The sequence below is a fragment of the Streptopelia decaocto genome (genome assembly GCF_964273445.1).
Source record: "Streptopelia decaocto genome assembly, chromosome: 6".
Lineage (NCBI taxonomy): Eukaryota > Metazoa > Chordata > Aves > Columbiformes > Columbidae > Streptopelia > Streptopelia decaocto.
Genome location: NC_138660.1, coordinates 28223413 through 28250792, shown reverse-complemented (window position 1 = coordinate 28250792; position 27380 = coordinate 28223413). Strand labels below are relative to the sequence as shown.

The 27380-nt window shown below is 45.8% G+C and overlaps 3 protein-coding genes across 6 annotated transcripts in view; 1 reads left to right on the top strand and 2 right to left on the bottom strand.

Moving 5' to 3' along the window:
• The first annotated feature begins 660 nt into the window (after window positions 1-660).
• Window positions 661-8030, top strand: CLK1 (CDC like kinase 1). Of its 2 annotated transcripts, XM_082057183.1 has the most exons (13): window positions 661-768; window positions 1949-2088; window positions 2569-2836; window positions 3904-3994; window positions 4416-4482; window positions 5139-5255; window positions 5361-5527; window positions 5606-5700; window positions 5783-5912; window positions 6034-6116; window positions 6550-6629; window positions 6868-6958; window positions 7048-8030. In XM_082057183.1, the coding sequence occupies exons 2-13, from the start codon at window positions 1949-1951 to the stop codon at window positions 7249-7251; spliced, it is 1533 nt and encodes a 510-aa protein (XP_081913309.1). In that variant the 5' UTR covers window positions 661-768; the 3' UTR covers window positions 7252-8030. The 2 variants fall into 2 exon arrangements, with proteins under 2 accessions (XP_081913309.1, XP_081913310.1); XM_082057184.1 differs by lacking the exons at window positions 661-768; window positions 3904-3994 and having other exon boundaries at window positions 1982-2088; window positions 2665-2836.
• A 280-nt stretch (window positions 8031-8310) lies between these two features.
• On the bottom strand, window positions 8311-16323 carry BZW1 (basic leucine zipper and W2 domains 1). Of its 2 annotated transcripts, none has more exons than XM_082057185.1 (12): window positions 16197-16323; window positions 15778-15851; window positions 13670-13846; window positions 11837-11931; window positions 11553-11618; window positions 11159-11294; window positions 10624-10733; window positions 10334-10504; window positions 9842-9988; window positions 9418-9556; window positions 8597-8719; window positions 8311-8383 (listed from the first exon to the last, which is right to left on the bottom strand). In XM_082057185.1, exons 2-12 carry the CDS (start codon window positions 15839-15841, stop codon window positions 8352-8354), a joined length of 1260 nt encoding a protein of 419 aa, XP_081913311.1. In that variant the 5' UTR covers window positions 15842-15851; window positions 16197-16323; the 3' UTR covers window positions 8311-8351. The 2 variants fall into 2 exon arrangements, with proteins under 2 accessions (XP_081913311.1, XP_081913312.1); XM_082057186.1 differs by having other exon boundaries at window positions 16201-16220.
• Window positions 16324-19049: 2726 nt separating this feature from the next.
• AOX1 (aldehyde oxidase 1) overlaps window positions 19050-27380 on the bottom strand; it is a 42858-nt gene continuing 34527 nt past the window's right edge. For both annotated transcript variants that reach the window (XM_082055352.1, XM_082055353.1), the window contains 6 exons: window positions 26796-26848; window positions 24673-24787; window positions 23977-24042; window positions 23199-23387; window positions 21659-21826; window positions 19050-21084 (listed from right to left, as the gene is read on the bottom strand). In XM_082055352.1, coding sequence (XP_081911478.1) covers window positions 20989-21084; window positions 21659-21826; window positions 23199-23387; window positions 23977-24042; window positions 24673-24787; window positions 26796-26848 — 687 coding nt within the window. In that variant the 3' untranslated portion in view covers window positions 19050-20988. The remainder of the gene's footprint in view (window positions 21085-21658; window positions 21827-23198; window positions 23388-23976; window positions 24043-24672; window positions 24788-26795; window positions 26849-27380) is intronic.

Genomic DNA, 27380 nt, shown 5'->3' with positions numbered 1-27380 from the left:
TTTAGTCAGCTGTGGTCCTTTAGAGCTCTGTTGGTGCACAGCTGGTCTGGTAGGGGCTGGTTAGAGCCACCAAGATGCTGGAGGGAGTGGAGCATCTCCCGTGTGAGGAAAGGCTGAGGGAGCTGGGGCTCTGGAGCTGGACAAGAGGAGACTGAGGGGGGACTCATTCCTGGGGATCAGTATGGAAAGGGTGAGTGTCAGGAGGATGGAGCCAGGCTCTTCTGGTGACAACCAGTGACAGGACAAGGGGCAATGGGTGCAAACTGGAACACAGGGGGTTCCGCTTAAATGTGAGAAGAAACTTGTTCCTGGTGAGGGTGGCAGAGCCTGGCCCAGGCTGCCCAGGGGGGTTGTGGAGTCTCCTTCTCTGCAGACATTCCAACCCGCCTGGACACCTTCCTGTGTAACCTCATCTGGGTGTTCCTGCTCCATGGGGGGATTGCACTGGATGAGCTTCCCAGGGCCCTTCCAACCCCTGACATCCCGTGACTCTGTGATTCTGTGACTGTGCTGTGAGCGCCTTCCGCAGCGCGTTTGGGGACGCGGGGACACACGGAACGGGCCGTGTCCCCGGGGGCGCTGCGGCCCCGCCGGCGGGCGCCAGGACCCGGGAGGCCCCGCCGTGCGTCTGGCGTCACCCCGTGCGCGTGACGCGCGGCCGCGCTCCAGAACGTTCCGGGCGGCGCCATTTTGCGGCGGCACCGAGAGGCGGCGGCGGCACCGAGAGGCGGCGGCGGATCATCGCGGAGCGCGGCGGGTCCGGACGAGGTGCGGCCGCGGGACGGGCTGCTGCCCGCCCAGGGAGGGAAGGGGACGGAAGGGAAGGCGGGCGGGGCGCTGGGAAGGAGGTTGGCTCGTCCTGCGGGGAGCGCGGCCGGGGCGCCGCGGTGCCCGCTCTCGGGCCGGGCGCCATGTTCCGTGCCCACAGAACGCGGGTCTGGCGGGAGCGGGCGGGCCCGGCGCCGCGTCCCGCCCTGTCCGGGGACTGAGGGGAAAAACGTTATGGCAGGGGTTCGGAAGCGCGCAGGGAGATGTTTGTTTGCCGTATTTAGTGTCCAGGAGCTTCCGTAAGAAGCGGGTTGTTGGTTTATATTCTCCGTCAAAAATGGTTGATTTGGGAAACCTCCTGAAGTAAAAACAAACAAAAAGGAAACAAAACGGAGGACAAACAGAAACTAAGCAAACAAAACGAAAAACAAACTAACCGAACGAAACCAAAACAAAACCAAAGAAAACCGAGAACAAACAAAAACTAACCATGCAAAGCCGAAAACAGTAACCAAACGAAACGGAAAACAAACAAGCTAACCAAAGAAAACGAAAATTAACCAAAGAAAAGTGAGAACAAACAGAAACTAACCAAACAAAACCGTAAACAAGCAAAACTAACCAAACAAACCAAAACTAACCAAAGAAAACTGAAATCAAAACTAACCAAACAAACCCAAACCAAACCAAAACTAACCAAAGAAAACTGAAATCAAACAAAACTAACCAAACAAACCCACACCAACCAAACCCACACCAACCAAAGAAAACTGAAATCAAACAAAACTAACCAAACAAACCAAAACTAACCAAGGAGAACTGAAATCAAACAAAACTAACCAAACAAACCAAAACTAACCAAGGAAAACTGAAATCAAACAAAACTAACCAAACAAACCACACCAAACAAACCCAAACCAAACCCAAACTAACCAAAGAAAACTGAAATCAAACAAAACTAACCAAGCAAACCAAAACTACCCAAGGAAAACTGAAATCAAACCAAACCCAGAACGAACAAAAACCGCCAAACCCAAAAACAGGACGTGGAAGAGCGAGCAGAGAAGACACGGAAGTCGTGTGGTTGAGAAATGCAGCCCTCACGACAGCATTAAATTGTTAGTGAATGGCTTTGGGAGCGAGTTGGGTGTGCGGTGAGCTGAGCGCTCTCTGGTTGCAGATGCGGCGCTCCAGGAGCGGCGGTGCTGAGCGGGGGCCGCGGGGCAGCCCGGCGGGCGGGACGGGCGGCGGCAAGAGGAAGAGGAGGTCGGCCAGCGCGGGGAGCGGGCGCTGCCAGCGCCCCCAGCTCCCTCCTCACCGGTAAATCACCCCCTGCCCCCGCTGACTGTTCTCCTCGGGTCCCCTGCCAAGGTGTCTGTTGGCAGTTTGGAAAAGAAGCTGCCAAATTAAGTTACAAAAGATGTACCCATCGTTAACCGATTGACATGATCAGTGCTTCCTGACCACTTTTTCAAGTTTTAGATCATTCTGCACAACAAGAGGGAGGCAGAAGGTGAAGTGATGCATTGTTTAGAAGCAGAATGCTTAGTTTATATTTGACTAATAATTAATAGATGTAAATAAGAAGCTAAATAACTAACATCAGTTATTTCTCAGTATAGGTATATGTCAAAATTTTCAAAAATTGTAATGCATATGTAATAACTATGTGAATATAAGCAATGCAAGAGCATCCAGCCTGTGGAGGGTGATCCCCAGAGCTCCCCAGCGCTGATAAAATACAGAAAGCTGCTTAACAGCGTAACTGACTCTGCTCTGAAGTTCATTTCTTTGTTGCAGTTTGAGATCTTTCCAGAGAGATGTCTCACAGCTTGAAGCAAAAAGTACTGGGATGAGTTCAGTGAGGTATTCTGGCTGCTTTGTCCGTGGTACCAGGTCTGTGGCGGGCCGGGAGCGGCACTACGTGGAGGAATACAGGAGCGAGGACAAGCAGGGCCGTGGCTCCGGGCACCACAGCAGCAAATCCTCGGGTCACAGCGGCAGGAGCAGCTACAGGCGGAGACACAGGACGCACCGCGCCGCCTGCCACCAGCGGCCCCCGTCACAGGTGGGGCGGCAAATTCCCATCGAGGAGCTTGTTATTGTTAGAAGAAGATAGATTCTCATCTGGGCAGCGGAGTGTGGGGGCTTGGGGAGTTCTGTTGAGAATATTGATAGTTTATTCCTTTAGCTAATGTTAATAGATTATTCTTTTTGCTAGGATGTTATTTCTTTCAGTGAAATTGTACAGTGTAGGTATGTTTGTGATGCCACAGAGCACAGTCCTGCTATTTGTTGGATATGTTTGGGCAGATTAATGAATAATAACCATCAGTTATAGAGGCATCACTTTGATGCCTTCAGAGTCTTTATTGTGAGCATTTATTTCAGCCCTACTCAAAAATCCAAGCACGAGCTTTTAAACTTGCTATTGACTGAGTATCACTGGAATAGCAAGGAGATAATGTCAGATTTTTACTTAAAATTATTTAGTAAGATGTTTAAGTATCACTGAAAAATGTGTAGCATCAGATGTGTGTGATGTCTGCCCGCTAGCAGGGCACTGTTTCTGGTCTTCGTTATGTATTTACCGCTTAAAAAAGCTGAAGATTGGATTTATAATTCAAGATCTTCAGCTGAGACAGTCTAAAGTAAATGTTGGTGCTATTTATTAATTTTTAAAATATGTTTATCAAATACTTAGACCGGGTATTTAATCTTGATTACTTAAGATGGGTATTTTAATTGGGCCACAAGGCTGTTTTATTTATAGATATACATATGTAAGATAATAATTAAGTCTTTTTGCTTAAGAAAAAAATACGGGCACTGAAATCCTAAAGTAAAATTCAGTGAACTGATCTTTGCAAAAAAAAACGATTGTGTTGTAATTTTTTGTTGCCACTTTGAGTATCATCTCATCTGAAAATCTGTTCCTTGCCATGTTTTTCTCCTGTAACATAAACTATGTGCCCTGTGAATTTCCGGGGACTGAATTTGCAATTGCTCCTGCCCACCGTTTGTGGCCTGGCGCGTGTCTGAACGCCCGAATGTCTCCCGCTGACTGAATTGCGTATTCTGCCCTGAATTCACTCGGGTTTATTGCTTGGCTGGACCATCTTGGTGCCGCTGCAGAAGAGTCATCGAAGCAAAAGATCCAGGAGTGTAGAGGATGATGAGGAGGGTCACCTGGTCTGTCAGAGTGGAGACGTACTAAGTGCAAGATGTATAGAATATTTTATTAACTTTTCAGATAGAATAAGTTCTTTTAGCATAAGATGTGAGGGGGCTTTGGAGGTCTTTTCTTTCTGTCTTCTTGTTTGTTTGGGGGTGGGTGGTGTTGTTCCTTTTCTGTAGAACATAAATGTATTTCTTTTTTTTTCTTTTTTCCCACTTTTTTTTTCCCCCAAAAAAACAGTAAATTAAGTTAACGAACGTACTAGAATGAGACCCCTGTAAATGTGCCTTGATGAGAGTTGTCCAAGAGCATCTCTCAAACTAGATATTTACAATGTAAAGCAGCACAGTCTAGAATAATCTTTGTGATAGTACTTTTAGTTTTTGTTTGTATTATTTTTATTTGCTTGTTTGTTAATAGCTGAGTAACTTCACAGCTTCTGTGACTGAGAGGGGACTTTTCTTTGTAGATGAGATCGTTGCTACTTTGGGTGAAGGTGCTTTTGGAAAAGTGGTGGAATGCATCGATCACAGAGCGTGAGTCTCGTGAAATACGATTGTTCTTATGGGTCTGTCCCAGTGCGGCTGGGAAGGGCTGTTGGTTGGGGCAGGTTTGATCTTGCGTGACATCCCGGAGCTGACTGTGACCCGGCAGCTGTGACGCGGTGAAGATACAGAAATCGAGTGTGGTTGGTGTTCAATGGCGGTTTTGCTGTGTGCAGAACATCATGAAACTCGGGTGTTGTCACCGCAGGCAGCCACGTGTTCAGTGCTGAAATGACTGGGACACCGGCTGGGTTCTCCAGCATGTGAACACACGGAGTTAGACGGGCTTGGAACCTCTCAGAGTGACACCGCTATGTTTGCAAAATGGAAAGAGCAAATTGTAGTTGTTACGTGTGCATAGAACTCTGGTTACATTGTCAGGGGGCACTTAAGAAAAACCAGACTTTTCTGATGCAGTTCCCATTGTTATATATAGTATATATATATGTTTTATGTATATGTGTATATATGTGGTTTTATATATGTGTATTATCACCATATATATGTACACACATGTACATATATATAGACACATATACATATATACACACTCATACATACATATATATAGAAAGAGAGTTATAATTACTGAATTTTCTTAGTAAAAACTGCTTGTTGTTCTCACCCTGCTGACCGTGTCCCTGCAGGGAAGGCAGGCACGTGGCTGTGAAAATCGTGAAAAACGTGGCCAGGTACTCAGAAGCGGCGCGTGCGGAAATCCAGGTGCTGGCGCATCTGAACGCGTCGGACCCCAGCAGCACGTAGTAAGTACCGCGGCCGCTGCTTCAGGTTGGCTCAGCAACCTCTGTGCTGTCAGGATTGGAGCATCACCCGACCTGCCGCTATCCGCACATTTCCCGCTTTTGCAGCCGCTGCGTCCAGATGTTGGAGTGGTTCGAGTACCACGGACACGTCTGCATCGTCTTCGAGCTGCTGGGGCTCAGCACCTACGACTTCATCAAAGAGAACGGCTTTCTGCCGTTCCGGCTGGACCACATCAGGCAGATGGCGTATCAGATCTGCAAATCCGTGAACTGTGAGCGTGTTTCTTTTTTTGCTTTAGTTGTTAAAATTTCCTTTGCAGCATTTGCTAATGCAGTTTGTTGTCTTGCAGTTTTGCATTTGAACAAGTTGACACATACAGATCTAAAACCGGAAAATATTTTATTTGTGAAATCTGACTACGTAGAAGAGTATAACCCCAAACTGGTATGTTGCTGTCCTTGTCCTCCCATCCCTCAACTGTCCCCTGGCTTTATTTGGTCACCCACATCTGACCGTTTCCTTTCAGAGATGCGACGAGCGCACACTAAAAAACCCGGACATCAAAGTTGTGGACTTCGGGAGCGCAACGTACGATGACGAGTATCACAGCACGCTGGTGTCCACGCGGCATTACAGAGCTCCGGAGGTCATCCTGGGTCAGTGGCAATCTCGTGCCTCATGTTTTTTGTGTGCTACCCAAGTGTTGTGCATCTTGCTTGAGCCGTTTGCCTGTTTGCAGTCTGGTCTAAACATGAACCTTCTGCCTCTTTTCCCCAGCGCTGGGCTGGTCCCAGCCGTGTGACGTGTGGAGCATCGGCTGCATCCTCATCGAGTACTACCTGGGCTTCACCGTGTTCCCGGTAGGTAACTGGGGAACGCTCAGTTTATAGCAAACTGCTGCGTTTGGCACAAAGGAGCTTGCTCAGCAGATTTCTGCAGGTTGCTTTCAGGCAACATTTTAGCAGCAGCTTGATACCAAGGCCACCCTATGAACGTTGTGAGATACAAGCTACACTAGTTACAGATGCAGCTTCATCTGTCACCATCCTGCTCAAACACCTGCGTTTTCATCCTGACTGTTGCTGATACTTCACATTTATGAATGGAAACTAAGGCAGCGTCAAGGGAAAAAACCTCCAGTAATTTGTAACTTATTGCAGGAAACGATTACAGCCTTTTTGTTTTAATCTGAAATGGTTGCAGGGTACAGTCCAAAATGAAGTAAGGTTATTGTTGTGTGGTTCTGGATTAACTTCCTGTCGCAACACACAAAAACTGTCCGTTTCCCTGCAGACCCACGACAGCCGCGAACACCTGGCAATGATGGAGCGAATCCTGGGCCCTTTGCCAGACCACATGATCAAGAAAACCAGGTAATTACCTTTCTCCATATCTGCACTGTATTTCCTTACCTTTTTGGGTTTTTTTACATTGGTTATTAAACCAAAAGTTGAATCATTCAACTGAGATGAATATTTTTTTTTTTGCCCTATTTAACAAGCTGGCCACTCGGTGGAATGTTCCCAGATCAGCTCCCGAGCTGTGAACATGCTGATCAACTTCTAGGGAAGGGACAAAACTGAATAACAAACTCTGGTCTGTTTGTTTAAGGAAACGCAAGTATTTCCGCCATGAGTGGCTGGATTGGGATGAGCACAGTTCTGCTGGCAGATATGTCTCCAGGCACTGCAAGCCCCTGAAGGTAAGATGGCAGGGGAAAATGCTTTGGGGAAAGGCTGAGTACTATTGTTAAATCACAAAACCCACCTTTTGTCATTTTTCTTTATGAAGGAATTAATGACCTGCCATGATCCTGAGCACGAGAACCTCTTTGACCTCATTGGGAAGATGCTGGAGTACGACCCGGCCAAGCGCATCACTCTGGAAGAGGCCCTGAAACATCCTTTCTTCTTCCCCCTGAAACAGGACCTGTCCCCGGTAGCTGAGCAGGTCGACACCGCTGCCAGCCCACCGAAGAAACACAAGAAGTGTTGAGTGTCTGTTGTGTACAGGCAGTTTGTGTTTCTGGAGCAGCTGCTGGGCAGCTCTGGGGGACAGTCTCCCCCGGAACACGGAGCGCTGTCGGGACAGCCAGCGGGCCAGCTGCACGCACAGCTGGAACTAAACGCCAAAGTCCCTGGGGAGCTGGACACCCCTCTAGACGGGTTACTGGGAGCACATGGGCCAGACGCAAGTGTCACACAAGCCCAGTCCTTTCAGAGGCTTCTTGGTTTCATCTGCAGACAGAACTGCCATAAATCTCCTTTTACCCTATACTGTCTGCTTACCTATAGATGGAAGATCCAAGTGGTAAAGTGGATGTGATTGGGAAAGGCCTTAAATTTACATTATTCCACTTGAAAATACAGGACACACTATTTGACTGAAAGGGAGTTATTTTTTCATGCAGTTAGAAACTTTCCGTAGCTAGCACAGTCATCATTTGGATTTAGTTCAAGACCAAGAAGATAACACCCTGGGCCAGTGTTAGTGGTGTTTTTTTTTCAAGGAACTATCCAGAGTTTGCAGGTTAGAACAAAGACAATGTAAGAGCTCACGGTTCTCTTCGTTGTTGTTCAAGAGCCAAGGTCTTTCTGCCTTTTTCCCTCTTCCCTGGGCTTGGCTGTTCAGGACCAGGCTGCTCGGTATGGAGGGAAGTATACTGAGTATCTTTTATTTTATATTTTCCACTTTTTATATATATATGTATATGTATATTATTAATGCTATATTATTACTTTGTAATTTTATTAAACTGCGTTCATCTCAGTCCAGCAGTTTGTCCCTTTCAGTTCTCTCCTGTTAGGGGGTGGGTGGGAGGAGGGGCCAGTGAGTGGTTTGGGGGTTTTGCAAGCTGGGTTAAACCACAACCCATCTGACTGAAAGGGCAAATACAGGTTAGAATTAATCTAGAATAGCTACTGAAACCACACCTTGAAAAACTCAACCCAGTATTTCAGTAGCTGTACAAAAAAACTGTGAGAACTTCTGTATCATGCTTGATACGGGAGAAAGGACATAAGAACCAGAAGGACACATGAGACAAGACACATCTAGAGCTCCTGTTTGCTTTACTGAGGACAGAGTTTCACAGGTCAGTCACCCTCTTCACCTTCAGACTCGGACTCTGGAACAGAGAGACATGGTCAGCAGCGGCTCAGCCACGGCCCGGCCCGCTGCTCCGGGACCCGCGGGCACCGTGCAGCCAGAGCTGCTGCAGCCAGTGCGGGGGAACACCCGCTTCTAGGGGGGCAAGGAACCCTCTCCACCCCCAAAACAAAGCATTATTGCACTAACGTTCCCAAAATGAACAAGCTCATCTCGTGAGCTAAGCTGTTACCTTCTTCAGCGTTCTTGAGCCATTCAACAAACTTCTTCATCTGCTCCAGAAAAACGCTCTTTCCTTTTGCAAGATGTGCATCTTTGTACCACTTCAGGATGGGTTCTTCACTCAGCACTTCAGCTGCAAGATGTGCGAGAGCACAATTACCACCACAAGCCACCCAAGAGCAGCTCCTGAGACCCCTCCCCGGCAGCCTTCGCTTCCCGCCCCCGAGCAGCCCCCGCTGCTCCCAGACCTGCGCCAGAACCTCCTCTGTCAAAATCCTGACAACTGCATGTTCGAACGCGGCTGCTGGGGCTTTCTCAGAACTGCACTTCAGGTCTGGGGTGTTTCCCAGCTATTTGAGATGATGCGTGTGAACAAAAGCTTCAGTCAACCACTAAGAACAAATGGAAGTTCTTGAAAGCCCGAAGTATACCACAGGAACTGTTCAGTTGGGTTTTTTTTTAATTTTACAATATAACCTTCAATTTAACACATTCCACAGGTGCACAGTGTGTTTTTCAGAGCCTACAGCCACACCTTCGTGGTCTCCAATGTCAGCCAGTCCACAGGCAGCATTCAGAGAACCAAGAACGCACTGCCCTTCCCTCACCTGAAAGGGCCAAAGAGCCTTCAAATCTAAACCTCCACCTTTGCTTTTTACTGCTCCATCTTTGCAAACAAAAGGAAGAAAATTGTTCAGCTCGTGAAGTGCAATTTTAGGGCACTCATCTTCCCCCTAAAGGACTGAAGCATTCTGCAAATAAAGGCTTTTAAAAACCAACCCCAATCCCTGATGCTCTAAAAGCCCCCAGACTGCAACCCCCGGCAGGTACCTTTGTAGAAGAGCACCACTATTTTCTGGAAGGCCTTCATGAAGTGGATGTTGTCGTAACAATACTCCTGAATCTTCAAGAGCAGCGTCAGCTCTGACTGCCCTTGGGTGGTGAAGGCAGCGAGGAGAGGGCTGTATTGCTGCAACGGGAACCACGCGTTGGCACACACAGCACAGGGATTTATCGCCTAGCCAGAAGGTTTCACGCAGCTCCCGTCAGACGCTGCTGAGGGACGTGCAACCAGAGCGCAGGAGTCTCCCTGCTCCTGCCCCAGCAGCTCCACCCGTCACCACCGCTATGAGAATCCCTTGTCCAATGCTGTTGCTGCACTGGGGGGCTGCAGGTTTTAACTCGTTTCCAAGGGAGCTGGAGACAGAAGCCCAAGCCCGACCCAAGAGGTGCACCAGTCCCTACTCAGTCATACCTTCAAGTGCTTAATGGCTTGTTCTGCTACCAGCTCCTCCTTTTTGTTCCATTCCACTGTGCTCATCACGCTCGACCAGATTATGGCTACCACAGTCTGTTCTGAGATGTTGTTCTTCTTCATCTCTTCCTTCACGTACAAGATTATCTGCCAGTTAGAATAAAAGAGTCAACGCACGGGCGACGTATGACACTGAGCTAAATTAAAACTTCCGTTCTAAAGCCTTCAGAACCACAAACATCGCTCCTGATCACACAGCCATTCAGGACATTAAGGAAAGCCTACGGAGCAAACACCAAAACACCCTGGGCCTAATTTTCAACACCGAGCTCTCAGTAAGAATTAAGGTCAGTATTTAATTAGGCATGTATCATCAAATTAGTATTAGATGCTATTGTATTTCAGATAATTTGAGCTAAGTTCCTACAGAAAAAAAGGAAAACAAAAAACAAACAAAACCCAACCACCTGCACCTTGTCTACAGACACTTACATCCTTGAACGGATCTCCCCGCGACATCTGCTCCTGGAGTTCTTTCTGCAGCTCTTTGCGAGCTCCTATGGTTTGCTGGTTCCGAACGTACTCAGAAAGTTCTTTTAGTCCCGCTTCAGTGAAGTACTTGGAGAAGTGTTCAACACTTTGTTTGTTGGCCGGGAAGAGTTCCTGAAAGCAAAGTTTACAACAACTCTCTCAAAAAAGAAATGCATGTTGAGTACTTTGCTGGTAAATGCTATTTCCTAAACTGTCTGACGCAGTAAATGAGTAATTTCCATGGTACTCACCATCAGCCTGTTATCCATGTTTACTTTGCGAAGACTGACAGCCACCGCATTAATATCTTTCTCATTTATCCATGATTTGAACAGTTTGACCGCAAAAGCTGCAGAAACACCTGTGCAACAAGAACAGTAATGTCACTGCAGTTCAAACCCAAGGGAATTGTGAGGCCTGAGAGCACCGGGCACCTGGTTTGCCAGAGCCTGAGTACTGGACTCAGCCCTCCTTGCTGCAATCCAGAAATGAGCCTGAAGACGTGATGCACCTTCTGCATCCGGAAGGGTCCCTCTCCAAAACACGCGCCCCTTGCTGGGCACACCAGCGCCAGCAGCCCCAGCGTCACGCGGGGAAGGCCTACACACAGGCTTTCTGCAGAAACCTGAAGCCTTAGCAAGACCTCCCAGGTTGCGAGGCAGCCTGCTTACCTTTGCTGCTCCTGTAGTAAATCTGCCACCAGATGAACCCAGTTAGCTGCAAGGGTGTAACGTTGTCACAACGTCCCACCGCTCTCAGCTAAAGGAGGAGCTGGGCAGCACTCACCTTCTTTAACCAAGTTCTCGTTGTACAGGCTGTTGAGGATGGAGGCGTTGAGCGTGCCGTTGGCCAGCAGAATGCCCGTCAGCATGGCCAGCTTGTTCCGCTCCGACTCTGAGAACCCTTTCAGGAACAGCAGCAGCTGCAACAGAAAGTCACAAGAGTTGCCATAAAAACAGCCACCTCTCACCAACGCTTGGTTACCGCCTCCACGTCAGACACTCTGGTTTGCATCCCGCTGTTCGACCGGCAGCCGTCCCCACCACTTGCCCAAGCAAGCTGTTCTTCTATTAACTGCTGAAGTGTTCTGTTTTAATAATCCACTGTGGAACTCTCTGTCTAGAGTGATTAACTAGCAGAACTAGGTTTATGTGTCTGCTGGTAAGGACCTACTCCATACCTTTTTGACTTCGTCTTCAAAGCCTTTCTCCAGGTACTTGTATCGCCTGATTAGCTTGTTAAAAACCTAAAAAGATACAGAGTTTGTTGGTTTTGCTCTGAACTATCATTTAATTAGAATTCAAAAAACACAAGTTCAGTAAAGTTGGTCTGAACTCTTTTGAGCACTCTTAGCTTAAAACAGTGCTACTCTACCTCTTTTTACCTGAACTTTCCACTACGCAAACATTTCATTTTTGACCACTAAACAGTTTGAATTTAAATCATACCGATTTCAGAACTAACCTGAGCAAATGCTTGCATGGTTTCTAGGTCTTCCTGTGCTGCAAACACACAGACGTTTGTGCGTGTCATATCATCTGCCAGGGTGCCGCCTGGGGCTAGAAGAAGTTTCAGCGTTAGTGGCGTCACTCCCCAGCGCAAGCACCAAGTCTCTGAACAGTGAGAATTTCAACACCCGTAACATGCAACGCATTGTCTTTTCATGACAGACTGGATCAATGGAGACACCCCAACATTCCCATCTGCTCCACTGCTCTACTGGAACCTTAACATCGGTCACTTAGATATGAACATTTCAATATTCTGACCCCTAAGTGCTAACTGGATTGGCAACACATCCTGTTTACACGTGGGTAAGTTAGCGTGACCACGCGAGCTCCTCTGCCCTTAAAGGGCTTCATCCCAGCACGTGCCTTTTGAGCATCTGCTGCAACAGCGCTGCTTTCTAAGAGCCATTTAAATAAGTCACAACAGGAGATTAATCATTTATGTTCCACAGTCAGTGCCAGAGATGAGCTCAAAACTTCAGTCTTGCAAGGCACTTCAGCTTTTTAGCTGCTAATTGGGAGATGCTGCTCCACCACCCCTCTCCAGTTTAATACAGGTGTATGACTGGCAGCCAGGCTGCTTCACTAACGAGGGTGAATTCAAGTCACCAGCTCCAGAAACCCTCATCACCAACTTCTGTTCTGTATTAGAAACGTGACTTGAGAGATGAAGACAAGCATTAGTGGTAAGAATATTAAAAAGTGGTAAGACAAAAGGATCACAGAATCATTTTGGTTGCGAAAGACTTTTAAGATCAGAGTCCACCCGCTGTCCTGGCCCTGGCACTGCCCCATGTCCCTGAGAACCTCATCCCCACCTGTTCAACCCCTACAGGGATGGTGACTCCACCACTTAATGCCAGTTTTCATTTTGGCCTTGTCTGACTCAAGATCAAAGCTCATCTACTTAGCTACTTGTTACAGAGGAGCTGAGTAAGACGCCTTTATCACCATTAATGCATTAACTTCCTCACGCAGTATGCACTGGCTTGAGTGTGAACCCACAGATTCAGTCAAGCAGAAAACGCAAAGTCCAAATCTAGAAGTATCACATTTTGTTTTACTGCTTTTCAACCCAATTTAGCTTTATGTACTCCTTACCAGGCCAGCAAGCAGCCGTTCTGCTCTTTGCTCTTTACACACAGTGTGCACGTGAGTTTACAAGATCTTGCGTCACCACGTTTCACTTCCTCAGTTCCCCGTATTTTCTTGTGCCTCAACCACCACCTCATTTCCCACACCCTGACATGCTGGAGACCATGACCCCGCTGTTGCCAACAAGTGATTTTTAACAGCTTTTCCAAGCCTAAGCACAGCAGATTCTTCCATAAACAATATTGCTTTCCAAAATAACAGGGCGAGGTGCAAGGAGCACAGAATCATGCCAGAATCTTTCAGGGCAACTCTGCTGGCCTTGCAACCACAGAACACAGACCCCAAACCACATCTGTCTTGCACCAGCAGGAGGGAACTCGACTATAAAGTCAAGATCCTCTCCTAGTTTAAAAAAAAATAAAAAAAAATCCAATCTATTTTCCTTTAAGCCAAGTTTGTTCAGTCTGTGCTTTCAAGAATGCAAACAGTCTCAAGCACTAGTGTGACAGAGCATACAGCATATTTCTACAGTAACGCGATTGCTCAGTTAGTCACCAAAATGGGCCCACAGGTAACTTAAACGCTGTTCTATACAGGCAATGGGCTCTTCAGCAGCTTTTTTACACATAAACAAAACTGAGCCTTTGTATAATCAAGTGAACGAAGGCTGACAGCAGCCCCCAAAGAGGCTCACCCAGCATTCCGCCAGCCACCAGGATGTCAAACAGCGTTTCTGCATAGCGGCGATAGTCAAGTTTTGCACCAGAAGCATCAAGAAACTTTGCTACTGCCTCCAAGTCAGTGCCGGTTTCAGTTAAACCTTGAATAATACAGTCCTGGAACTGAGTAGGGTCAAACCTCTCTTTTTCATCTGTAAAGACAAAGCATTGAAATGAAGTTGCCACACAGAGCTGTTTCAGTTTCCAAGTTTGTCATTTTAACATTATTATTTAAAAAAAACAAAACCCACAACACACAAACCCCAGAAAATTTGCACTGGCAAGCCCATTCCAGTCTTCCAAGACAACTGATATTAATGAGCACAAACACTGACCTAACAGCGGAGCCTAGTTTGGTTATCAGCCCTTCTGGGAGGGACACACTAGCGTCCTCGTGGTCAACGCAGGTATCGACACGCTGGGAACAGCTGGTGGAAGCCTGGAAATACTGGATCAGTTATTTTCCAGGACAGATCCACAAAGCTCATTGTTAGTGCAGAGGTGCTGGTTTGACTGAAAATGGGTTGATTTTCTTCACGCAGTTAGAAACCTTTCTTTTCCATAGCTAGCACGCTCATTATTTGGACTTAGTTTGAGAACAAGAAGATGACAGCCCAACACAGAGTTCATGTTTTTAATTGCACTGGTCTGAGAGCCAAGGACACTCTGAGCGCTGCCCACACGTGTGAGGCACTGAGGAAGGGAATGGACTGACTGACACCCAGACTGATCGATGAGAGTATTCCAGCCCATTAGCATCACGCTAACTATGTCAGGAGTCAGGGCCCTCCATGGCTCCGGCTCTTTTGCTCTCTCTTGCTCTGGGATGCAGCCGGGGGAGTTTCGGTTGGGATGTTTACTCCAGACTTCTGGCATTTTGCAGAGGCCTTTGGACTTTCCTGCATTTCTCCTTTTTTTCTGTCTTTTGGATCAGCTGTTCAGGACTGGGGTATCACTTTCTGGGACTGGCTGCTTAGTGCGGACAGAGCTCATGGGAAATTGCCTTGAGTATCTTTTATTTCTATTATGTAGATATATATTTACTAGTAGTGTATCAGTATTTTGGTATTTTATTAAACTGCGTTTATGTCAATCCAAGTTCCTCCCTTGTGATTTCTCTCACCTATTGGAGGAGGAGGTGAGTGAGCAGCTATTGTGGTTGTATTGCCAGCTCGGGTTAAACCATGACATATGGTTAAATACTTAAAAAGAGACAAAACCCCAGAACGCCAGCATTTAATACGCCAGACAGACTAAATCCAGGTCTTCCACTTCAACAGTTTCTCAAGGTACTTTAACATTAAAACAGGTTCTCCAAGTCAACATACACTTCTGTACAACTTAATTACTACTTCAGTATGTACAGCATCTTCAGCGTTGTCAGTTTGAGCTGGAACACTGAGAGCACATTAATAAAACAGTTTTAAACACAAACTCTGACCTTGTTTTAAACACAAAGCTGTCCCCACTTCGAGTTCAAGAAAACACCATCAAAACACTAAATTACTCATCCCCTCTTCAGTCATCAACACTTCTTACAGGAGTGCACATACAGAAATATGGAACATGCACATCCCACACTTCAGAGGGTTTTTTTGTTTGTTGGGGGCGGTGTGGTAGGCTTTTTATGTGTGTGCGTGGGGGTTTTTTGGTTTTTTTTTGGTTTGGTTTTTGGTCGGTTGGTTGTGGTTTATTTTGGTTGGTTGGTTTGGCAACTTTTATCCAGTGGCTGGCACTGAAATTCCTACTGGGTTAGATGGTCCTTAGACATACGTATTAACCTGCACCCAGCCCGTGCTGGAGCTGCCCTGCAAGTCAGGCGCACTCAATACTTCTGCTGTCAGGCTAAATACACTCAGCAGTTCTAGCACAACCATTTCTTAAGCCAAGGTTATCAATGTAAATTCAACTACAATTCTTATTGCCAAAAATTTTGCATTAGCGCAGAGAACATTCTAGCACCCAGAGTTAGCCTCAAGACTTTGCAATTGTATGTAGTGCGGAAGAGCACGAAAGTATTATTGTTTTATTGACAAAACCCCGACTTTTTACTGGGGTTTTCTACAAGAGGCGGCTGCCTTACCTCTCTTCCTGGTTTTAAAACGCTGGCCCGATAGCGTCGGCTTCTGCGGCTTTTGATTATTCATAAAAGACACGCTGCAAGGAAGCAGAACGCGCCTCAGCTGGCTGTGGAGGAGCCGCCCGGCCCGGCCTCCCGCCCGCTCCCGCCCCCGCCGGCCGCTCCCCCCTCCACCCGGCCTCCATGTTCCCCGCGCTCAGCCCCGCACGCAGCGGCCCGGCCGGGCGGGGCCTCTCCCCACACCGGCGCTGCCGCCGGGCTCCGGTGCCCGTGTGGGGAAGATGGAGAGCGAGGCTCCGCTCCTCTCCCCTCCCCCTCCCTCCGCCTCCACACGAGCGCGGCCCGGCCCGGCCTGGCCCGGCGGCAGCCGGCCCCACCGCCCCCCGGCAGCGCATGGCGGCCGCCCCGGCCCGTCTCCTCACCGACTTTAAGGCAGAGAGAAAACGGCGGAGCGGCCGGGAGCGGAGAGCGGGAGCGGCGGAGCGAGCGGAGCGGAACCGACGTCGGCCAGAGGAACAGGGGAGGGCCGCGCTCGCGCCCCGCCTGGCACGGCCCATCCTTGTCCGCGGGGGGGGAAGGGGGCCGGACTGCCCTGGCGCCGCCTGCTCCCAACCGCCCGCCCTGCGCTGCGGACCCCTCTCCGCGGGAGTGAGCGCGTCCAGCCTGAGCCCTCGTGATGTGTCGTCACACCCCATGGGCTGCCGGGCGCTCCCGCGGGGAGCGGCGCATGGCGGGCGGTGCCGGGCGGGAGCGGCGCCGGCACGGGGGCTCTGCGGGAACCGAACCGAACCGCCCGCCAGCCCGGGCAGCGGCCGCCGGCCCCGGGGGCTCTGCGGGAACCGAACCGAACCGCCCGCCAGCCCGGGCAGCGGCCGCCGGCAGAGCCGACGCAGCTCGGCCGTTCACCCGCTTGCAAAGAAAGTGCCGAGCTGCTGCTTCCCGACGGCGCGACGGTTTTACTTCACACATTTTAACTGCCACATCAACATCCAAGGGAGATTTGCTATTGACTTCAGTATTTTAAGATTCCACTCCCTAATCTTAGAATGATTTGTTCCGCAGAAACATGGCTTTTAAAGGGGAAAATACCAATCGATACATTATTTCCTGTCCATTGGATCATTTACCAAGAGCTGGTAAAGCTTCCTGCCCAGGTAAGCCGTGTTTTAAAGGGGTTGATGGCTTAACTGATTACGCTTAGAAAAAACAGACTTGTGAACCAGCTTCAGACAAAGCTCAAGTCAAGCAATTTTTCTCGTGCATTTAAATACAGAAGAGAGATTGCACAGCATCTCCCTCCAGTTCCTCCACTTTGTTAGAACTACTTTCGCCAGGGTCTCCCCAGACTTCTCCAACCTGATCCTCGAAATCCGCACCCAAAATCAGCTTTGGACTTGGGGCAGCGTGGGGGCTCCCCCTCCAGTGCCAGAGCAAACTGTCCCTTGTGCCAACCCCTGTGGCTGCTCTTGGCTCCCGACAGTTCTGCCTCTGCACCGTCTGCCTCCCATCGTCCCAAAACCATTTCTCTTCCGCCCATTGTGCACACAATCACAGGATCATTCCAGTTGGAAGAGATCCTCAGGATCATTGAGTCCAGCCTAACTCTAACCTAGCTCTAGCACTAAAATATTACAGCTCTGCCTCTGGAGCACTTTCTCCATTTTTGATATCCTGCTTGACTACAACTTAAATGTCACAGAAACACCCCAAAAGTCAAATTAGGCAGGCGATGTGCTCCAAACAGACTTTGTTCTAACCAGAACTGTTTAGCAGAGAACAAACTAGAAATGGGGTTTATCCAAAATCATTCAGCATTCCAACACCACTATAAAACACAGATTTGGATACCAGTTAGAAGTTGAATTCAGACTCAAGGCACCCCGAACGCGCCTGCAAATAAAACCTAATACTAGTGCATCCATCAATCCAGCATCCCTGAATGGGAAGGGATAGTGTCTCCTAGGCTTCGGTGGCTATTAAAATGACAACACCAATCATTAAGGCACAAGGAGGAACATTCACTAACATCTAATAGAAATCAAAACTCTGAACGTTCATACCTGTCCTATATCTATAGCTGGATTTATGTTAAAACAGGTATCCATGACGTCTGTTCTGATGTTCTGTTAAACAAATAAAAGGTGTCATATATTTAAAATACACAACAACAAAGGTATCCTAACCAATATATTGTCTTACCCATGAAAGGTGTGTCATCATAAGTATGATACATTTTTTCTGAAAGCTGCCTGAGACAGGCTGTGTTGCCAGAGTACTGATAACATGGTTTGGGTGGCTGAAACCTGGAATGGGATGTGCAAACCCCACGATGATTGTGAATTCAAGAATGGCTTTGCTGGTTATTCTCCTATAGACACTTAATTGCTTAACAAAGAAATAAAATTCCTTAATTCCAGCTTGTAATATATTTTGGGCGACATGTTCATTAATGGGAATTCTTATTCACTTGACCTGCAAAGTAACAAAATGTCTTAGAAAATGAAATGTGAGCATTTGGCATCAAGAACAGAAAAAAAAAAAAAAAAAACACCTACTTTTTTCTTTTGATTAATTACTGAAACTATATTAGTAAGCAACATATTATTTTACTACTGTTGTATTTACTCCAACTACATCGACTTAAGGAGCATGTTACTATAAGGTTTTAGTAAACAGCTAAGTAATTATAATTCTCAAAATTCTGTGATATTAGGCTATGTTAAAACTCTGGTATTTTGAGCTTCCTTGCGTTTTTTCAAACACTTAAAAGCCAGGAGACAGGTTCATATGTTTCAGCCTCCAAAAAACCCAACAACCCCCGTTTGGTACATGCACAGATGTTACTGCGACAGCCAGACAGTAGTGCCACTTGTAAAAAGGCAGGGCAGACCCTCTGGGAACAACTGAGAAACACCGACAAGCAGCTGTGTGATCTGCACCGCAGGAAACAAAATGCAGGTCTGGAACACGGTGAACCCCTGGAGCGCAACCACCTCCGTGCTGCAGGTGGGAGACATCGCTGCCTGCGAGGGCTGCGCCGCCACTGTTACAAGATTTGACTTGTCTGGACATTGTCTGCACCTGCGCTGGTGCAGAGGGGCACAGGAGAACAACAGACAACGCACCTTCCCCAGGTTAACAGACCTACATGCTCCCCGCTTCAGCATATCCCAGAACTGACCAATGTTTTGGGGCTCTTATCACCACATGGGGTTGTGAGCTGTCATTAAACTAACGTGTTGGAAAGCAGAAAAACTAATGATGGCAGCAGCATGAACATTTAATTTGATTTATTTACTTTCTTACAATATATAAAAGCCAAAATAATACAAAGAAAGTGAAGAAAAAGAAGTGAAAGCTGCCTAAGCCACACTTGTATTGCCACTTGTGATGCTTTGCTATGACCTGCTTGGCCTCTAGTGACTATGTCGTGTCTTCCAGTCCTGTGCTCTCCCACGTCTCTGCTGTCTCCTGACATCTAGAACGGTCTAAACACCTATGCCTAAGCAGCTGAATTTCACTGACTCATAGCAGGTACAGACGGACAAGCAAATTGAAACAATATTTAATACCTTAATAGCCAATGCAAGACCCGTTTAACCCACTAACCTGATTTCTGTCACAGATACAGTATCAACTCACAAAAGGCATGGAAGGCAAAAAGAGAAAATAGTCTGTGGAAAACTGAGGAGCAGTGAAATAACAAGAGCCTGCAGGGTGACGTGTCAAACTAATTAGAGCCACTTATTTTCATTCCAGACGACAGTCTGCATGGCCCTGGGGCAATCAGTCCCAGGAGGAACTGAAGAGCAACCCCCATGCTCAGCTGGGAACAACCGACGCAGAGGTTCACTGAGGCCTCACGCTGAACGGACAAATTACCTGTTTTCCCAGGTCTACTTTCTTATCAACGAACCTGCTGCAATTTTCCAGGTGCTGTTATACTTGGGTTAACTTCTGTAGGCTCACTAAAAAACTGAAGGGGTTTCTCTGGATTAGGATGTATCCCAGATCAAAGATTCAAGATTTGTGTGTTTGGTGTCTGTGCATTCAGAACAGAAATCTCAGCTTTAGACTCCAAGAGGAGGAAAGGCTGGAATTCCCAGTCAGTTCAATATTGTGGATTCTCATGCTGAAATCTGTAAATTGTGGCTGGAGCTTTCAAACTATATTAACTTTGTATATTCTAGATAATTTCTTGGTCTCATCTTAGGTTGCAAATATGTACATACTTCAGATTTAATAACACCAGGATTTCTGCTACCATTTAATACATTGCTACTTTGTATCTCCCTGTTTTCTCCAGCTGTGGTCTAACCACACTGCACCCTGGGCGGAATCCAGTGACTGATCTTTGCAGATCATCTTTTGATCTCATTTCTTTTTTTCTATCTTCTTTACCACAGGAGCGGCCAAGAGTGAAAGTTCTTAACTGTAATGTCATGGCTCAATATAGTCCTGAGCACAGGACTAAGTCCTGCTTAAGAATCCTTTCCAGATACAGGATCATCCAGTCTCCTGTTCAGAGCACGCTGAACTCCACGCGAGCTTCCCATGAAGTTCAGAGGCATTTGGCTTGCTCCATGAGAAAAAGAAAGCTTGTGGTGGAAATCACAGCTAAGTGACTCTTCCAACTTTTGGGATAAAAATATAAGGCAGCCATAGCAATTTGCCTGGCATAGCAAAAGAAAATCATAACTTTTGTTTCTTGCATGTTTTTAACCCAAAGTTGTCTTTGCCAAAAGAATCTAAAGCAGCTTTACCACAAATCAGAGCATTGCTTCTGATCAAAAAGGGACTGAAGCCAACAAGCAAGGCTCTGATTCTTCAACAGACCAAGATCTCTGCACTCACACTCCACCGCAAGGCTCAAAGTTGAAGCCATGAAAATAATGTATCATATGAAGCTGTTGAGTGCAATTAGTGGCAGTAAGTTATCTAACGTACCTTCACACTTCATCCTAACTTTCTTCTGCTGCAGCATTTGAGCTGATTTGTTCATTAGATCTTCCTTGTTGAAAATATATGCTTCAAATGCAGGAGATGTATTTCTAGCAATTAAATGCAGTAATACAAGTGAAGTACTACAATGAATATACTGGGTGGAGAATGAAGGTAAGGACGGAAGGTGCATTTTTTTGGTAGCTGATTCTATTCTGAAAATGAGAAAATATATTTAGCTGTATGTTGATTAGTGTGTATCGGGGCAGTACATCAGTTTTCCGTTCCATTCCAGTCCTGTGCAGTCTGGTTCGCCGTGCACACGGATGCGGCCCCAGGAGTGGAGGAAGCAGATTCATCGTTTGTCACCTAAGAGAACAAGCAGGAAATGAAGAGAGTGACTTGTGGGCACGTGACTGTAGTGAACAGTTGCAGAAAACACCGAATATAAAGGATCAGCATTATAAGTGTATTGCCTCATTTTTCTTTTGTATCCTTATTTTTCTCCTAAAGAGTACTGGGCACAGCAAGGAGTACAGAGCACAAGTCAGCGGGGGAAAGTACCTGGAAGGAGACTGAGGATGCTTGGAGGCTGATCCATTTCATGTCAGTGAGAGGAGCTATTTAATCCTCTATGGGATTTGACACACAGAAGAAAGGAGAAGGCTTTGGGGAAAGAGGGGATTTACTTTACATTACGTAATTTTCAAAGAAAAAAAATACTGTAGAAAATCAGGGAAATTCCAACACAATGCTCGAATGGCATTTGTTGGAATAACTTGTGTGAGTGAGGCCTCTTACCAGACATTTCAGGTACAAGGAGCCATGTGCTGTGTACAAAGCATGGAGGCATCATTAGGCACCCACCATTCCAGGTGCCAGAAGCAGCGTGCACTTTCACCCAGAGGAATTCAAACAGATCCTCCCCCCACGTCCTCATTACCATGCCGGTGAAGCCATCCGCACAGCCTGCCCGGATTTGTTCAGCGCTCAGAGGGCTGCTCAGCGCCAAGCTCTTCTTCAGTCCTCTTGCGGCTCTCACACGAGTCACCGCATCTCTCAAAGCGAAGAACACAGAGCATCCCAAGAAAAGTCCTGCCTCACCTATCCCCTAAAAATAAGAGAAAAAAAGAAAACAAACATGTGTAGATTTTGAGCAAACAAGCCATATTGATACCAACTAAAAAGCTTAAAAGTCAGTGACTCAAGAAACGTTTTGTCCTTCAGTAATGAAGCTTATTTTAGATTTAGTGGAAGGAAGCTCAGATCACTCCAAGGCTTCTGATGGTAGCGGCTTCCAGGGAGCCACAAAGGTTGTGTTCAAATATTGGCTATTGATTTTAGACTCTTTTTGGCTCATTGCTAAGCTGAAATTTAGAGTAAGTGGCAGATAAAACGAAAACAATCTAAACCCAGGTACAGATACAAGTAAGAAACACAGCCTGAACTGATGACAATTCCCTGCTGACGAACACCACTGACATCCTCTCACCGCTCTGACGTAAGATTCACATTTGTTTCTGATCTCAAAGATGGGTCAAATCCACCTGTATCAAACAGCTTAATCTGGACTGGACTGGGATATTGCAGCTGAATCTTACTTATCTCCTTGCTAAAATCTGAGAATCAAATGTCTTCACCAAACACGGTGCATGAAGACAGAACCACACCTTCCTGTGGTGAATTTTAAGGCTAACTACAGGATCACAGAAAAGTAAAGAAGCTGTTTAAAGAGGGATGTCAGTATCGGCTCCCTAGATCAGCTCCAAATCAACTACTTCATCCAGGTGATATTTTTTTAAATACATACTTTTCTAATTCTGTATTACTGAGACAGCTTTAAATAATTTTAAAGGACCTATTTGTTCTTTAATAACTTTCACCGTAAATGATGCTTTTTCCTCCTGTCATGCTGTTTTATTTTACCATATTCTACAAGCATACTTAGTACTTGCAACAGCCAGAGATTTGCAGAATTACCTTCACTGATTGACCGTTACTACTTACATGCCACTGGCCAGAATATTTGCTGGTGTGAACTGAAGCAATGATTGCATCAACTAAATACTTGAGCCAATCTCTCATGTAAATACACACATACTACCTATTTCTTATTGCATAACACACAAGCTGCACACTCTCACTGTCATGATTATTTCTCCATCAATTTCTTTGGTATTTTTAGTCTAAGTCTTCAGTTTATCATCATATTATATAAGTATGGTTTTAAATTCAGCTTGCAGCTTCTGTGTATGATCTGTTAACGAAACCCTAAAATTACTGCTTGCCAACTAGGAAAGATATGCAGCGATATCTTGCATGGTATCTCTTCATATTAGCTTCCCTGGTGTCATAAATAAAACAATTTTATGGACACTTTTTTCAAATGCTAAAGAAACTGAAGACATATATAAGTTTTATATCAGAGTAATTTCTCTGTTTGCCCTGGGATCTAAGAATTGGGCCCTGTGACGGTCGCTTACCTTGGATGCATAGATGGCATACGGATTTTGGGAAGATGGCAGCAGGGAAACACTGAACTGTTCTGGAATATCACAAACAGCGGGGATCTTATACTGATCTGGACCCCGAGTACAGAGGACTCCTTCTGGAGAGTATTTTAATTCCTCCATTGTGTACAGTCCGATGCCTTGAACAAAGGCACCTTCAATCTTTAAACAAGAAAAGAAACAGCATTTACGTACGCGTGTTTGGTAAAATGGGTACAATTTTGGGAAGATCTGATTTCTGTCACTAGCTGATAGAAGACCATTTTCTTTCCTGTCTGCCTAATGTGGTTCTTCAACATTTTGAGGTGCCGGTGATGGGGAAAGCTGTCACGCTCCCCTCTCACACCAGGCAAATGCTTTCACGATGAAGCGATGAGCTCTGTGGACCAGCCTGCAATGAAGAAAGGTGCTTCCCTGCTATCAGGGGCGGAAGGCAGGTCAACCAACACGAGGATTTGCAGACTGGAGATGACAACCAGGATTTAAGTCCAGCAGACAGTGGGCATATCGACTCAGAGGAAGTACTACAGGCTGGCACCATGGGTAAAATTCAAGCTTCATGGACAGCTACGAAGCTGTTAATAACTGAAATGGGGCAAGTGTACAAGTAAAGGATCTTCTAATGTGATCTATGACTTAAAACGCTATCTAGTAAGAAATTAACATCTTCTGAATTAATGAGGTCATTTTCACTTCAGATAAGGCTATCAGTTTAACAGAAATGAGACAGCAGGAAATTCTTGACACATACCTGTCCTATATCCACAGCTGGATTTATGCTGCAGCCGATGTCCATAACAATGTCTGTTCTGAGGTTCTGTCAATAAAATTCAAATGCACATTACTGAGAGAGATGCAGAGAGTGGAGGCATTAGAACGTAATGTGGGTTAGAGCTGGTATTCAGTGGAATGATAGACGCTACGACAGAGCTTGCTCCGTGTACACAATTTCTAAGTAATTTCCAATACCCCACCCATTACAAGCAAAATGAGCTTGTCTCAACTCGAGTAGAAGTTCGGCCAGAGACAGCCCTGCCAGATTTTGCCCATTGTGCAAGGAAATCCCCACATAACCAAGTACAGACAGAGGGCACACGATCAGCAGTCTGGGCCATTCAGGTGTCTAGATGGTCAAAAGCTTGGAAATAGAATATTTAGCCCTGCTGTCATTTGTTTGCTGGCAAACAGGGAGGGAACAAGCAAAGAACATGTCAGATGTTTGGCATGACCCAAAAGGTGAACGCGTGTGCCACGAACACAAATGTGCCAAACGCCAAACACTGCACAGCTTTCATTCTGCTCTGCCTACAATTTGCATTCACATTGCTGATATATTTACTATCATGTGAAGACAGGTGACTTATTCATGCAAAACCTGGAGCATCCAGTCATACAAACAAACCTCACTCACATTATTTACAAAACTTCCACAGCGCTCAATTATTACCTTGTGATCTCCTGTTAGACAGTTAATTTCAACCTCTGAACAAGCAGCTCCATAAAGAAAGTATGTGAAGGGCTGTCCCTCCCCTTTGTCCCAATCCATGGTTTCATTGTAACCTCTGATGGAAGAAACAAAGTCCACAGGAAGAGAATTAATGAACGTTCGCATCATAACAAAGCAGAGGAGCACGAGAAAGTTTGAAACTACTTCAAGTGGAATCTTAAATAACAAATCAGAATCTCAGCAGTTCCATGAAATCCTACAGAGCACTAGTAGTTTAGGTTTGATGGAGCTGATATTTACATATAATTTAGTAGACAAACAAGCTATTTCAGTTCAAGAGAGTCCGTAACCAGCATAACCCCAGAAATAGACTAATAAATACATGGTGATCAAGTACAGAATACGAATTTAAGGTGATGGTTGCTGAGGTTATAACACATAAGTGAATTCAGAAAAAGGGAGGAAAACAGGCCAGGACCTAGGACACAATTATTTACAAGAGATAAATGAGTTAAAATTACAGAAACTGCCTATAGAATGAGTGAGAGTGTTAAAAGAGGAATATTGAAATAAAGGTGTGATTACTTAGAAGGGAGTGGGACTAACTGAGGGAACTGTAGTAGTCAGGATGGGGTAAATTCAACAGGCTCAAGAGGACACTGAAATGCAGTATCTCCCAACACCACGAGCTACGTGACCAAGGCACGTTTTCTGAGCATGTATGACTGAAATGTCTTTGTTGAACACATTTAAAATTATACCACATAGAGCCATTACAGTATGGTTCCAAGCATTGAAGAAGGGCTACACAAAACTTTCCACAGCCCATCCACCTCAGCTGGCTTTGAGATTCCAGGATGTGGAGAATATGACTGGATAGGAACTAGAGCAATGCAGGATTTGAGGCTCAGGAACCTGCAGATGTTTTTGGACACCATTAACCCTCTATAGTAAAGTATGACTTTTACTCATTCCTTTGGAGGTACATAAGCAAAAAACATACTTGAACAGACTTAACAGCAGGAAGAGACATTTTGTTTTGGCTTTTCTTAGTTTTAAGCAAGTGTGGGTTTGTGAAGTGCCTCTTCAACTTACACCAGACTGCCTCAACACATGAAAAATTATGACTGATAAGTAAATACAGGTGGAGGGAGAGAAGATACACAGCACAGCAGGCTAAGAAAGCAGCTTTGCTTTGAATCCCACCTGAGCTACAGCACAGGAATTTTTATTTCTGGTTCTTTACCAATACTGTAAAATAATTCAGAGAAAAAGGACCACGAGAGTGCACTGGAAGAGAGCAGTGGACTGTGTTTAAGATCAGTGTCCTGCAATAGCGTGATGTTGTGAATAAAGCCATATCTAACAGTTTATACAGGGGGAGTTTTCTGAGGCTCCAGAAGCAAAGAGGTCAAAACAACGACTCCAAACCAGGGTCAGTGGGCAACCCCACTTCTCACGCGGGGTTCCCCCCTCCAGCTTTCAGTTAGTGCTGAATGATGGCATCTGACTCTTTTTTTTAAAGTTACCATGAGCTTTCTCTTAAACTCAACCAGATGTTTAAAATTCTCCTTCCTCAAAAGAGAAATAACCTTGAGGTTCAGATCTAGAACGAAATGGTCCTAATTTTCCACAAGGGCACCTCGCTGCTGATTACAGGTGTGTGCTGGCTCAATATTCTAATGTTGCCACTTGTTATTCCTGTCATGCTACTCACTGTGATCGCATTTGTGGGTAAAAGTGTAAGTAATTTCTAGTACAAAAATAATTATAGCTTATAGCAATACAGCCTCCAATAAGCAAACTGTATCCCACTTTGCACACCTGCTGTTATGGGCAGATGTCACTTTCTTTGTGCTTTCTGCTTTGCCAATGGCCAAATCACGGAGCAAAGATGCGAGGAAGTATTTGTTTGATACTTTCTAGAGAGTCCACACAGGCACAGGAATAAAGTAGCACTTCTACTTCATACTCCAATGCCCCATAAATCAAAGTATAACATAAAACATAAGCTGGGCCATTAGAAGGAACTATTAGACAGAAACTTCCTTCACAGCATTGGTTATCTTCAGAAATCAGTCCTGGTCTAACCTATGCATTTTTAAGGAACAAAAATATATTACCTAAAGTAGCCAGTAGCTGAAAGACTCACGCTCTGTTCAAAAGCTTCTTTAATCTGTAAAATACAGCAGCATTTGTGGTAAACCCAGGAAGGAGTCAGGAATGAACACAGCATAGACATTTGTACTTGATCTACACAGATGTACTTATTTACATACATTATTTAAAAACCAAACTGTAGCAAATCGTAAGGCAAGGAAGACCAGCTGAGTTAAGCTTGTTCAGCTATACACCATGCCTAATACTATAGAACTAAACTTTTGATGAGCAATCTGAATTCTTTTGGCAACACAATAAGGAACAGACCTGTCGACAGTGGCTCCTGCAGAATCTTTAGTGCCATAGTCAGGAAGGGCCCTGCTCCATTTTCCTGCTCAGGTTCAACAGGAAGGGATCGCTCTTTGTCGATGGAGCAGAACTGACTTTGCAAGACGTGAAATGATTTCTCTGAATGTATTGACAATTGTTCTTAGGTCAGCCATTTCTGCTAATATATTGGGTGTGTCTAAATTATCCAAATTAATCTGGCACCCATTAGAGGAGAACTGGATTTGATCTTCGCCTACGTAACTGCTGGTTATCAAGCT

Coding starts and splice junctions, on each gene's coding strand:
- CLK1 (XM_082057183.1), top strand. CDS start 1,949: ATGCGGCGCTCCAGGAGCGGCGGTGCTGAGCGGGGGCCGCGGGGCAGC. Junction 4,483..5,138: donor GAATGCATCGATCACAGAGC/GTGAGTCTCGTG, acceptor GTGTCCCTGCAG/GGAAGGCAGGCACGTGGCTG. Junction 5,256..5,360: donor TCGGACCCCAGCAGCACGTA/GTAAGTACCGCG, acceptor CCGCTTTTGCAG/CCGCTGCGTCCAGATGTTGG.
- BZW1 (XM_082057185.1), bottom strand. CDS start 15,841: ATGAATAATCAAAAGCCGCAGAAGCCGACGCTATCGGGCCAGCGTTTT. Junction 11,932..13,669: donor GGTGGCTGGCGGAATGCTGG/GTGAGCCTCTTT, acceptor AACTTCTTCTAG/CCCCAGGCGGCACCCTGGCA. Junction 10,734..11,158: donor CGAGAACTTGGTTAAAGAAG/GTGAGTGCTGCC, acceptor CTTGTTGCACAG/GTGTTTCTGCAGCTTTTGCG.